Source organism: Fukomys damarensis, unplaced genomic scaffold (assembly GCF_012274545.1).
Source record: "Fukomys damarensis isolate Sample0158 unplaced genomic scaffold, DMR_v1.0_HiC HiC_scaffold_11, whole genome shotgun sequence".
NCBI lineage: Eukaryota > Metazoa > Chordata > Mammalia > Rodentia > Bathyergidae > Fukomys > Fukomys damarensis.
Genome location: NW_022900923.1, coordinates 45,278,092 through 45,292,131, shown reverse-complemented (window position 1 = coordinate 45,292,131; position 14,040 = coordinate 45,278,092). Strand labels below are relative to the sequence as shown.

Genomic DNA, 14,040 nt, shown 5'->3' with positions numbered 1-14,040 from the left:
TACATTTTTTTTTTTTTTTTTTTGCCTCTTCTCACAAGAAAACAGTAAGATCTCAAAGTTTACCAATAGACCGACCCAGTGAAGAGACTAAGAATTTAGTGGAAAGGGGATTGCTGAACTCTGGGCCATAGTCCAGAGGCACAAAAAGAGCTCACAGGAGCTTATACTAAAGTGTGAGTTCCAAGAACCCACTGGTTAACAGTTGCGCGGCCCATCCTTACTTTTTGTGTGGGTCTCTCCACTGGTCTGGGGAACTGTCTTGTTGCTTCCTGTCTTGTTGGTGACTTTGGCCTCACAGCTTTCCTTTCATTATGACCAACACCACATGTTCTCTCTGACTGAACTGCACATTTAGCGTCTTTGCCCACTTACTCATTGTTAAGGTGCACGACGGGTAGGTGAGGTGGGTTAGACAGGCCATCTGGACCCAGGCTACCCTACTGTGTGATCTCGGGCAATTACTTAAATCCCTTGTGTCTTAGTTTCTATATCTGGAAAATGGGATAATAAGAGTCCTATCTTCCTCAGAAATTGTGAGCATTAAATTAGGATCTGTCTCTCCTATCTCTCGATCATTCCCTAATCGTTCCAATACACGATGTGCTTAGTACAAATTGACTTTTACAGTTATTACTGTTATCACAAACACTAGTTCTGGGCTGATCTTATTTTCATTGTATCTTCCAATATTGCCCAACTATCTAATACCTTCTTTCAGAGGCTAAGGTTTAAATCAAACTAATCAACAGGTCAAAAAGGTTAACATCTTTTATGATTTTTCCAATCCTATTCTGGTTTAAAAAAATGGCTTTTCTTTTCTTTTACAAACTGCTAAGGTTGAAGCCAGGGTCTAAGGTCAGAGGCTACCCTGTTCTTCCCCTGAGCTGCATCCAGGCCTGGCTGTTTGATAAATATGCTTTTAAAAATTTTGTTTCTCTATAGCTTGATTTTAAAATGTTCTAACTCTTATTAATCTTATATTTAAGACTTTAAAAAGGTTTTAGATTTTTCCAATGTTAATTATAACTTTCTCTTTCTTATGGATTTATAATGCCTGTTATTATACCTGTGAAACAATTTCATTTTAACTTATAATAAATTTTTATCTTATGGAGATACATTTTCTCCATTTACTTTTATGTTTATTTTGGTGCTACTGCAAAGTGAGTTAGGTATGATGCCCTTATGTTTTCCTTTAATATATGGTAGGGGTTGGCTCTCCAATGAACTGGATTATCTGTCAGTCCAGCAAGATTCTCAGAACTTCTAAGGATAATCAGTTACCCCGTGAACTTTTTGCCAAAGAAGTGAATATAATTTGCTACTGGGGAGATGGTGAATTTGTAATTTAGAAACATGCAGTTAACAACTTTAAGGGATTAATTGTAAAAAAAAATGGACGATGAACAATCCTTGGTGTAAGGTCAGACCAAGCCACGACTGAGACCGCCGAGGCAGCCAAGCAACATGCGATGAGCTTATCACCGCCTGGGTGCAGATGGGCCAAGGGCGAGGAGGCCGCTGGCACTGAGAGGAGGGTGCTCCTGGTTATACGGGGCAGTGGTCGAGAGGGTGGGCAGTTTTAGCGACCCCTGGTGACGGGCCTGGGGCTGGCTGGTAAACAGGGCGGGCAGCGAGAGCAGCAGGGTGCGGCTGGCTTGTTATCTCTGTGCTCCAGTGGATGTGGGCAGCGGGGCTGCTTGGGCGGGGGTTCCACTGCAGGCAGGCGGCTGTCACTTGGTGCATGACATGCATTATAAATAAGAAACTTAAGAGTTGGGGAGGGAGGGAAGTCTAGCACTAATTCAGATTTAAAAATACTATTTGTTCTTATCTTTGCTCATCTGCCCCTTAACCTGTACGAGTTCACACTTTTGTGCTTTTTACCTCCCAGCTCTATTAAATTGCCAGATGAAGCAGCATTTCTAAACGGGCCTGCTGTAACACCCTGCACAACAGTGCAGAGGCGGCCTGCTGCCGCTGGGAAGGCTCAACTCTTACAGGCCTACATTTCTGCTGATATGCTCCCGGCTCTGAAGACTCACAGGCTGTAAATAAATCCTTAAGGGACAGACAGAACAAGGCAGCGGGGTCCTCCAGAGAGCCAGGTGGGTGAAAAGTGTGAGGGGAGAAGGGGGACTGACAATGCTTAGCTCTTAGTGCAGGGGAAAAGAGATCCCTGTGACACCCCCTCGGTTCTTATGCATTCTCTTAGGCTAGATCTAGACCCAGATTACCCGTCAGTGCCCAGGGATCCGTTTTTGGAACACCCATAGCAGCGGAACACAATGAAATATATTCTCTTCAAATTCTGTCCCTTCAATTTTTTCAGGTAGCATATAGGAATTTCATGCAAAATTTAAGAAATTTCAACCTTTGGCATAAAGGCATTGATATAAGGCTGATGAACAAGGAAAAAGCATACGAGTTTTATTAAATTTGCATGTTAAAGACCTTCACAAGGAAGAGAAAGCCAAAGACATTATCTAAGCAAGATGGTTTTATACTCTAGACAAAGAGCAACAAATCTGTGAAGGAACGAGAGGTCAAAGGGCTCTGTGGTTGAGGGTAAGCTCTACGGCTATCATTAAGAAACATACGGGTGGGGAATGTAAAAGCTAATGCAACATAAATTTATTCCAATAACTTCATTCACCGAGGCTTTTTCAGCCCCAATTTCCAGTCTCTACTGACTGAGGTTATTTTCCTGCCTCGGTATCAGTAAGACACCCCTCCTAAAATAATTTTTTTTCTTGTAGTGCCAGGGATCAAATCCCGGCCCTGTACATGCTTGCCAAATGCTCTACCACAAAGCTCCACCTCCTGAATCTTTAAAAACGCTGCTGATGGCCAAATGGCCCTACCTGCAGTTATGGTTCTTTGAGTGATTTCAGCTTGAAATGACCAACACAGCACGCAGGCGTATTCTGAGATGGTACCTGTCCTCGGGCCTGCATTAGCATGAGCTGTACCATCGCAGCACGCGTGGGGGCTGTGGGCTGTGCACATGATGTAGGAACAGTACATGGCTAAACAGGGCCTCCCTCATTTGCCGCGTTCTCGCACTCACCAGAGGTGCACCTGCCCAGGGGAGGATTCCATCTGCCATCTGCCTGGCACTGGCTGTGGGCCCTGCCGTCCAGGGTGAACCCAGCCTTACACACCAACGTGACGGCATCTTCATAGTGATATTCTCTTCTCAGTGTGAGCTCCTCCAGGACTCCATTCATAAGCTCATTTGAGAGACTACACTTTACCTCTGGAATTAGAAAAACCCAGAAGAAAATGGCTGTGTTATTACTGACAATCACTCAGGTTAGAGATCTATGACCCTAAACGTACTCAGCTTTCCTCAAAGGTACAGCATGTTATTAGTCAAGTTGTTGACCCTTCCCCACCCCGAACATCTTAGGCCTTAAAATTTTCTGATTTTCACTTCGTATGTACAGTAAGGGACTATGGAATATGTTTATTAACAACTTCGCAACTGGAAAGTCATAGGAGGAACAGGAGTTAGGACGACCAAATTCTAGCCATGGACCCACTGGAATCAGACCTTAGATACACCCTGGTATGTTTGGCTCTTGCTGTAACAGACATTTCTGTCCCATTTCTATACAAAGAAGTAAGCCATGATTCTGAATTTAAAATATCACTTTTAAACAACAAAAAATGAAAAGAAAATGAAAAAGAACAACTTAAAAACCAAAAACATCATTATTATACTTCATCTACTTTGTCTTTTTTTTTTTTTCGGTACCAGGATTGATCTCAGGACCTTATGCTGTGAGGCAGGCCTGGTGCCACTGAGCTCCATCCCCAGCCCAGTTTACTTTGTCTTTTTAACTCATCCTTTGATTTGCTTTTTCTGCCCAGCCATCAAGAACTACTTCAAATTCAGCAAAGCCTCCTTTTCCACTGTAAATAGCCTCAGAATCAGCCCAAATATTTTTCTCTTCATAAGCACCAATGAGGTAAAGTGGTACTTCTTCAAGGTATTGTGGCCGCTCTGTGTCAGAATATCATAGCAGATTTGTTAAAAACAGACTTCTGATACCTTCTTTAAGCAGAATCAGAGTCTCTGGAAAGGGCTGATTTGCTGGTGCCAAGGATGCCCTGCTATAAACTAAAGCAGGCTCCAAGAGGCTCGTTATAGGACAAAATGATTTTCATGTAAATGAAAGGGAAGCAGCTACCAAGAGACTAAAGTACTGGCCTTCTATTTTCAGGAGGACCTTCCCAGAGTTTCAGCTTGCATCTTTCAAACATTTTCTGAATTTTCACCTTCTTTTTAGGCAACTGAAGCCAGGAGGGAAGAGGTTCCAGGTGTGTGTAGAGCCCTGCGGACGGTGCATCTCGTGCAGTCTCCTCTCGCCCGTAAGCACAATTACCCCGTCTGCACTCGGCCTCGTTTTCTGTCGCTAAGAGAGGCTGAGGAGCACGAGAGGGGTTCTGAGAGTCTGGGGACAGGGAGAGCCCTAGCTAGCTGTTCTCCAACATTTGAAACATGTTTAGGCCTGTCTGAGGCATCGCCCATGTCATCCCTGCCCTTAGCCTAGTATTTCTAAAAAGAAAGACTAGGCAAAAATATACAAAGCAAGAAAAAATCATTTGTAGTTTTGTGACACCCAAAGAAACACAGTTAAGAAGGGGCATTCTTCAGTTCTTTAGAACAGCGTTTAAAAGCAGCACGTGAGCTGAGGCCCCATCCTTGGACAGCCGCTCACAAGCTGTGGAACTTGAACCAGTTATTAGATCTCTCTGACCTCAATTTCCTCTAACATTGGACGGCAAGAATAACAATACAGCTTCACCAGATTCTTTTGGACTCTAACATTAATTACTTTTGTGAAGACCTCAGAACACTGCCTAGTCCTATTATTTTTAATGCACTATTTGTAGCTTTTTAGAATGCTGTTAGGAAAGATTCAAACATCAGGCACTTGTGCCAGAACGATCAAGTCAGCTGCAGGTTCTCTGTTTGTATGGAAAACAAGGGCCCGAAATGCAGGAAATAATTCTTGGAGAACTGTTTCATGCAGCAGATAAATAAGCACTCTACCCTCGGCCTTGAGGGTTACAAAGAGACTTCACTCTCAGGGTGAATTATTTGCTTTCAATATCTCTTCTGCTTATCTGCAGAGGACGAGACACTGCCTTTTTCCGGCATCCATCGCCTCTTAACAGAGTATGCTTCCGGTTACTTACCTGCCTTCTGAGGGCGCTATGAGGACTACCTCTGACCCTCAGAGGTTCTGCAGAGCTATCAGTTCAAAGCCAGCAGAGCACTGAAAAGTGGTGTGTGACAGCCACTGCGTTCCCGGAAGTCCCTTCCCCTAATGGCACGCATGGGTACAGACTAGGATCCTGGGGCAGCCTCCTTCCTGCTTTTTGTTCTTCTTTTCCCCTTCTGTTGATACTCATCTCACTATCTTCTCGACCTTATTAAATCAACATCACTTCAGCGATCGCTCAGACTCATTAGTCTCCTGCATCCATTTTCCATAACTCAGAAAGGATAAGAAATACGAAGAAATCAGATACTTGTGCAAAAATGATCAAGTCGGCTCCAGGTTCTCTGGTCCGTACAGAATACGAAGTCAGATCCCTCCACCAGGTAGCCAGGGTCACAAGTGTAGAGGAATTTCATCCCAGGAAGATAGGAAGATGCATGCTTTCCAATGTGATGCCCATTCTGGATCTTAGGTGGATGTGGGCATGCTAAGAACACATTTCCACACAAACACAAAGAGAGACTTCCGGTTAAATATACAAGTGTGACACGTCAACACTCATACATCTCTGGCCACTAGAGGTGCACAAAGACGTGGCACAGGTGGGTTACACTGCATTGTGGGTTAGCTAATGAGCGGACGACTGATGGTGTAGCCCAGACCTCCGCATCTGCACACGATCTTCCGTATTCTCTGCCTGCACAGTGCATCAGGTGGAAGCCACATGCTATTCTGTCCTTCCTGGTGGATGGAGAGCCCGTGTAGGCCACGCAGCCACACATGAGCCACAGACACGGACAAGGAATGCACCATCGAGGCTAAGAGCACAGCCCTAACCTCCTCTTCTCTACGGCTGCCTGCACTCCCCGCATTCATGGCGAACTGAACAGCCATGCAGTGGGTGAGGGGCTCCCATGAAACACTTGGGAGTAACAAACAGTATCCAAGCCTACACTGAGTTTAATTGCTTCCATAGCCTGCTCAGTTCTGAAGTAATCATGACCCCGACCTTTGCTCACCATAGCCATCTCTGTAGTATAAAGACAACTGGTGCTAGAGATGTCGACAAAGAGCATTTCCTTTGACACTTCCTTTCAATCCCCTATGAAATCTGGAGCTTATCCTCCATCCTGCATGCTTGCCACGCAGGAAGAGCCACCAGAATATCACCAAACTGATCTACATCAACTTTGGCTTTTTTTTTCCCCTGATGAGGTCTAGGCTGGTCTTGAACTTCTAGGCTCAACAGATCTTCGTGTCTCAGCCTCTTGAGTAACTGGTACTACACACGAGTAGTACCAAGCCCAGCTAGAATGGTACCAATGAGGGCACAGTGCAATATATCTAGAACCCATCTGTCATTCACCTAGAAGGCAGCTCTGTGTGCCATTTATAATAAAGCCATGTTCACAAGCAAGCATGCCGCCACTATGAACACAGGGAGAGTCTTGCCTAGATTACTAGCCCGCTAGGACATAGGAGGAAATTGGTACTGACCAGCAGGAACAGAAAGTTCACAGTGAGGGGCAGGGCCACTCCAAATCCCATTCCCTTGACTGTCACTTATGCAACGGATGGTGCTCTCCCCAATGAGGCTGTAGGTCATCCCTCGGTCTGCTTGGGGGTTGCACGCATAAGATACTTCTTCTCCATAAGGAAACTCCCTCAGAGAAGTGCCTGTGTACTTCCCATTGAAGATAGCTGGAGGGTTTGGACACAAGATTTCTAGAAAGAAGATTAAGAGCTTTCAATTCTATTAGCGTTTCAACCAAGATAACTAACACCAGAATGATGCCCTGTCCCTGTGTTACGGCTGAGTGTTCCATGAATCTGGGAGATAAATATTTGGCTTTTAACGACCACTTGATTTGCGACTTTACATCAGGCACAGAGATAGTCCTGGGTCAACAATGTGACAGGTGAGGTTTCGGTCCTTAGAGACCTTAAATTAGACAGAAATTTCTGAAGCATGTGCCAGCCTCTTTAGTAAATGTTTCTGGGTGAATCAAGTCCATTGTCCTCAATACCAATACCAAATATACAGTGGTATCATCAGTCTGTAACGACAGAGTTCTTTATAGCGATTATATGGCTCTCGAGACCTTTCTTTTTGGTTTTTTTCCCTATCATTCATTCAAACTACCAGCTATCATTTCTTCCTGCTTTTAGTGTAGATGTTTGAAGCAGTTCTTTCCTTAAAACTAATTTGATGCTTATAATCTGACGTGAATTTGATAACAGATAAACCTGTTTATCATAATTCTGCATATAAACATGTAAGAGCCTTACTACATCAGTGATTCATTTCTTATATGTAAAATTTACTTATCTGTCTTCATCTCAAGTTTAGTTATACTTATTTTCAGTTGTATGTGTCTCTGGAAGGCTGCATCTGTTGGATATCTGAGTTTCCTATGCAGTGAATGTTTTTATAAAGTTTCACCCTATACTCAGCATATGACAGCCAGACAGATTACCAGCAAGGTATTTTCATAAATCTAGATTGAAAAGAACGTTTTTCTGATCATTAGAAAACAGGAATTAAAAAGAATAAATCTGGCCTTGAACAATCAGTAATGTCTCGGTGTAGAGCATCACCGGACCCCAGGTGAGTGATTCCCTGAGGCAAACGCTGGGAAGAAGTCAGGAGTGCTGTCCCAGGCCGGATTTTCTTTCCTACTCACGTTCACACACAGGAACACTGCTGTTCCACAGGCTTTGCATTCTATCCAAGACACAATGACTAGTAGAGCTGCCTTTTAATCGGAACCTAAAAGAAAGTGGGGAGCGAATGGGTGAGCCTTCCCCATCTACCCCTTTCTCATTTCACTGACAGACGCTCAGCTTCCTAACTTCTGCCCAGGGCACAGGCTGCAGGTTCAGGCCCAGCTAAAAGTCTCAGCTCACTAAGACGTCTGAAGTCAGCAGCTGACAGACCCAGAGTCCACATTACCCTGAAGAACCGCGGCACCCTGCACCCGGCAATGAGATCGCAGCTGGTACACTGAATCCTACATGTCCTTCCAGGTCCACCTTCACCTGACCAAGGCACTGAGCACGGACCAGGCTTCCCAAGGGCATGAGACCTCAGAGCGCACATGCACTGAGAGCCCGTGACACTGCACTCGCTCCATAGTGGGTCAGGAGGAAACATCTGGAAAGAGAACAGGCACCGTTCTCCTCGCTACACGACGACAACGGGTGAGCTGGGGAGAGAGAGGCGGAGGGGAACATCCACTGCTCTGAAACACCCAGCTCGTCATCGGATCCTGCTGGCCTGAAATAGGCTGAAATCTACAGTCACTCTGGAACTGGAAATTGAGCTTGGGTAGCAGACTTTGCAAATGCCAATAATCTAATAAGGCACTACTAAAAAGAATGGCCTTGCCATCCAATCGCGTTGCTTCCCACAGAGCAGCGAAGCCCCCTGCCCAGAGCAGTGGATTCACAGTAACTGTGGCCCACTGTGGTCCTCCTGTGAAAGCCAACCCTGACATAGTTACGTGACTGGATTAAAACATATGCATCCACGCGCTGTTACAAACTTCACTACGGACTGGCCTCCCGTGCCGGAAACAACCCTTGTCTGGCTTATTACTGGCCGAACAATTTTTGTTGCATTCATCCAGCATTTTTTCTAGCAACCTCCTATAAAATTGTGATTTTCCACCTCCAAAGAACTACTGATCCATTCACTTCCCGTTTCAGCCTCAACTTCAGTATGAGCAAATGTATCTATGTTTGTATTCGGCACTGAGTCCTGACAGTGTTGCCAAGGAGCCCTTCCTTCCCCTCAGCGGGAAACTGGCCTTCCAGCAGTGTACCTCCCCGCAAACTTGTTTCTCACCAGGTCAGCCTTCTTCCTGTATTAGCCATCGAATTCGAGAGTCCCTCTCCAGCACCGGTCTCTGGGTCGTACTCACCCTTCATTACAAGTAAAGGACACTTTCGCTCCAAGCTGGTGGTTCGGTGGAAAAGCCACACGGCCATTAGGGAGCTGGTCTGGGAAGATATCACATAATATCGCTACAAGGAAGGAAAGAAAAGTGACCAGGAGTAAGCCCGCCTGCGTGTGTGGCAAAGAACAGGACGCAGAACCAGCCAAGACACCACGCACCTACACAAGATGGGGGCGCAGGGCTCCAGTGCCCCTGGGGGGTGCAGTGCAGGGAGGTGGCCCCTCGGAGGTCAAAGCCCGGCTGGCAGCTATAGGACACGTCCTGCCCGGGGGAGAAGTCCTCGCTGCTGGGGGTGTGCTGCCCATGCGGGACTTTGGGGGGCGGCTGACACTCTGTGGGAAGATCGGGCCCAGAGAACCTGTTAGTTTTGGGGGAACTCCTGCTAAGCCAGCAGCCTTTCCCAGAGTTGGAGAATCGAGCTTCACGGCTGTACGCTCCATCTGGAGGGTTCCCCACCGGCTCCCGTGCTCTCAGCCCAGGCCACTAGTGGGAGTGGGGCGCCTTTCAGATACAGGGCCCAGTGGAAAGTTTTAGGTCACTGGAGCTTTGTCCTCGTAGGGATTGTAAGATCCGTCTTTTGCTTCATTCCAGAAGGCAAACAAAGTGCTCGGCCACACGCTCCCTTCCACGAGGCGCTGCCTCGTCACAGGCCCAAAAGCAATGGGTCCACCAATGATGAGCTCAAACCTCCATGACTGTGAGTCCAAAGAAGCTGTTTTTTACCCTATGGGTTGATTTATCCCAGGGATCTGTCACTGGAATGGAAAGCTGAGTAACTCAAAGGGGAAGTTGGATGATGCTCCACCTGCCTCATCTTTACTAAGGGGGAGGTTAAGAAGAGGCAAAAGAGTGTCAAAGGTCCGTAGCTAGCAAGAGAGCTAGAGAAACAGAGCCACTTCCGCTGGCACAGGTCTCTCTATTCACTGATACCCTGACAAGGCCCAAGGTCCCTTCTCCTTGCCGTAGCTGTGCAAACAGGGCTGTTAGTACTGTCCGCTGCTCCACCACATTTTTCTGAGGAAGGCAACTCCAGTTCGGAGTCGCTGTTCGGGCCACGAGGAAGCTGTCCAGACCAAGCCTCTTCAGCGGATTTCCCCTCATCTCGCTGGCAGCCTGCCTGGGACTGCAGCAGTCACGGAGACATGCTCACATCTGTCTTCCACACAGCTCTCCTCGCAACTGCACAAGGCCGTCACAGGTCTGTCGAAGAACTCTGGACTCCTTCTTGCCCGTGCATCCACCACGACACCCTACCAATCTCCCGCTGAGCCAGCTACTGAGCACAAGAAGACAAGATGAGCCGTCAGGAACCGGGGCCCCTGGCTGAGTCGGTCCTTGTAAGGTATTGGACTCACAGTCGCCTTGGTTTATTTTTGCGGGAGCTTTTAGCATCAGAACATGTTTGAACATCGACCTAATCCATGTCTAAGTAAGATGAGTGGAAAAGAGGCTTGGCTTTGAGCAAGTTACTAAAGACACCCCTGACTTCAGATTTCTAATGATAAAATGTAGGAACTAGATCATTATAAGACTCCAAGGTCCTTTCACTGGCTCTGGTGCTATATCTGTCTTCATAAGCCAGTTTCTTCCTCTCACTGATAGAACTAGGGCAAGAACCAGAGCGCTCTGGCCCTGGGGTCTGACACACTTGCCTTTTTTAATCCTGGACTTGTCACTTCTGCACGTGACTTGGACATTTTATTTAACCTCTGAAAGACCAAGCCAACTTCATATCAAATGGATACAACACTAGCCCTATTTCAAAGTGTTGCAGTAAAGCGACAATGCGACAATGTGTGTGAAAGTGTTTAGCACGTGAGCACCCGGAAAGTCCATGGGATTCTTTGCAATTGCACAGTTAACACAGCCAGCACTTCCCCAAGACGCATGCGACGAGACAGTCCCAAGAAGTTCCCTTCTTGGCTCTTACCGCCCTTCCCAAAGTGAAGACACATCTACAAGCGTACATAACAGTGTAAGCACAACTTCCCTCAGACTAACCCAAGCTGCTCACTACACACCTGCAACAACACACACGGACCCCCGGGGCTCCCACAGCTCCCAGCCTGGGTCCCACTCACCCACGGAGCAGCTCGGTAACTCCGGCCCCCACGTGTTCTGGGCCTGGCACCGCACATGCGAGGGCCCCCTCAAGACGAAGCCGGGCCGACACGTAAACTCCACGATTTCATGTAAGGAAAAGAAGCTTCTGTTCTCAGACACCATGACCCCATTGTCCACACGCGGCGGTGTGCACTTGTTAGGCGCAATGCACTGAGGGGCGGGCCCGCTCCAGACGCCCACTTGGTCATCCTCGCTGGTGCAGTATATGCTGGGCTCCCCCACGAGCTCAAAGACCTTCTTCCCCCTTTCTCCAAGATCGCACCGATAGGTCACCACCATTCCGTAGACAAAGTTTTCTCGGTCGGTGCTAACGAAATCTGCATTGGCAATGGCCGGGGGCGGCTCGCACGGAATCTCTTCAAAAGAGATAGCAAATTAATAGAATTCCAATTTCCTAAAATTATATTTAACTGAAAAGTTTGGTGGCCAATGTAAATCACAGGTATTCACAACACTGTCCTTATCTGATCTTTGCCAATATACAGACATATTTTTGTGCAGCTGCAGCTTAGGTAACCATTGTATTATGCTGTTCTCAATTAAATGTATCCATATCTTCTTATAGCACACATTTATTTGTCATTTTCAATGAGAACTTAATTATGTTCCTTTACCACACTTAATTCGCTTCTCTTTCTACTGAAAGCATTTGGTTTTATTCTGCTGGTTACTCGTAACTTAAGATAGACAGTATAGCATCTTTATATAAGAACATTATATATAAGAAAAAACAAAATGCTCCAGCAGCGCTAACTAAAACAGGCAAACTCAAATATACTGCATATAATAGACACAGTAATTGCAGATGCAGCTGTAATAAAAACAGAGTACTGTACCCTACTTATGCAAATTTGAAAGTATTAGAAATAGAGATATTCTGCCAATGTTAACTCAAGAAAAGGTAGAAACTTTGAATACCCCACCAATGCAGAAGAAATAGAAAAATGTATGACAGATGCTACTCCTGAAAAGATATGATGCGAAACTATTTCTCAAGACAAATTTAACTGTTAAGTAATAGGCCACTGCCAGGCATTTTAACTGCAGAACATATAAACTACTTCCATTATTTTGACAGGCATATCCTATATTAGGCACTTACTTATTTCTTTAAAATAAGATAATATTTAAGAAGATACATATTTATTAGAGAAATTTTATAAAATGTAGATGAATAAAAAAATCACCTTTAAGGCTGCTATCTAGCTAAGTGTTTCATGTGAATTTTTTCCTACACAAAACCACACAGGGCCCTCACAAAACAGTTTTCTAAAATACTTTTGGGCTGAACAATATTCACTACAAAGTCATCCTACCCAGTTCCATTTGGAAGAACTCCTCTGCGGTCTGCCTCATTTTGGCACATTTAAGCTTTTTTAAGTTTAACAGAACACATGCTTGCTCCTTTCAGCACATTCAGGTTGCCCGCACCTTTGCCACCACTGGAATCATGGCGAGCAGCACGGGGGGCACGCGTGAAGTGGGCCTCGGCCCAAACTCGCCACGGCTCTCCAGAGTCTATCGCAAACGCAGGACGTGGGTTAGGGCAGGACGTGGGTTAGGGTTCTGACCCTTCGCACACAGCCTCTGCGCTCCCGGAGGGCGGGTTTCCACTTCTCTCCCCACCCACCAAACACCGCCTCGCCCAGGGTCACCGCCTGCCGAGGCCCTCGCTGGTCTGGGATGGTGCCGCCCCCTGTTCCTCTCTGCCCCTCAGCGCAGGGAGCTAGCTCGCTTGCACTCAGCTCTCAGCGAAGACGGCAGGTCATCGATCAGACAAGGGTAGGATTTCCCCCACACCGGGAGCCCGAAGAGCTGCTCTCGCTAGCTCTGTGTTCACTCCACCAGACAGAGTGCCTTCACACTAGGAAGCGCTCCGCTCACCGCGGCGGCGGAAGCTGGGTTGTAGAACAAGAATTCAAGACTACGTTATTGGCCTCCAAAGCCACAGGTCCCCAATCCACATTTCAATCAAGGATTGGAAATATCCCGAATAGGCACAGAAGTCTTCCCTGTCATCATTCCCTAAATAACCAGCATGACAACTATTCATGGGACAGCCATACTGCACTAGTTATAAGTGAACCAGAGAGGACTCAGAGCGTATAGGAGGATGTGTCCGGTTATGTGCAACTGCTGTGCCATTTTATGGAAGACTGGAGCATCTGTGGCCTCTGGCATCTGCACAGGATCCAGGAATCACCTGCTACAGATACCAAGTAACAACTGTAGTTTAAAATAAATTATGCTGCACAAAGAGGAAATAGCAGGGGGGTCTAGAAATTTGAAATGCTGCAGGAAATTTTAAGGATACTATTGAATTCTTCAGATATTAGAAGGACGAAATTTCCAAGAGGGTGAGATTTATTCTCCCTAAATTGGGGGGTATGGGGGCAACTCTAGGGCTAACTGGTGGATGAATGGGCGAGGAGATTTCGACTTACGTTCGCAAATCGGTGGCTGTGAGTCCCAGCTGACAGCGCTCCCCGAGATGACACATTCGGCAGATGACTTGCCAATGAGTCGATACCTGAAAGACAGATGTGGAAAAATGACGTGGTGCGTGCCGTCTCGGGGTCCCCTTCAGGCCTGGCAGATCGGAGAGACTGCAGAGTGGGAGAAGGGTGCGGGCCAGCGAAGCTGCCCGGGTATCCGCCGTTGCCTCTCCTTCCCCTCCTCTCCCTGTGCAGGGAGTACTTCTTCTCTGCCTCCTCATGGACTGT

At 46.6% G+C, this 14,040-nt stretch overlaps 1 protein-coding gene across 1 annotated transcript in view; it reads right to left on the bottom strand.

The window, feature by feature from the left end:
- Positions 1–14,040, bottom strand: part of LOC104854615 — an 85,836-nt gene that overhangs the window by 9,603 nt on the left and 62,193 nt on the right. Inside the window, exons 27-34 of the mRNA XM_019205844.2 lie at positions 13,762–13,847; positions 11,275–11,673; positions 9,352–9,525; positions 9,158–9,260; positions 7,919–8,004; positions 6,732–6,959; positions 5,545–5,721; positions 3,071–3,259 (exon numbers count right to left, since the gene is read on the bottom strand). Of these exons, the coding sequence (XP_019061389.1) occupies positions 3,071–3,259; positions 5,545–5,721; positions 6,732–6,959; positions 7,919–8,004; positions 9,158–9,260; positions 9,352–9,525; positions 11,275–11,673; positions 13,762–13,847 (1,442 nt within the window). The remainder of the gene's footprint in view (positions 1–3,070; positions 3,260–5,544; positions 5,722–6,731; positions 6,960–7,918; positions 8,005–9,157; positions 9,261–9,351; positions 9,526–11,274; positions 11,674–13,761; positions 13,848–14,040) is intronic.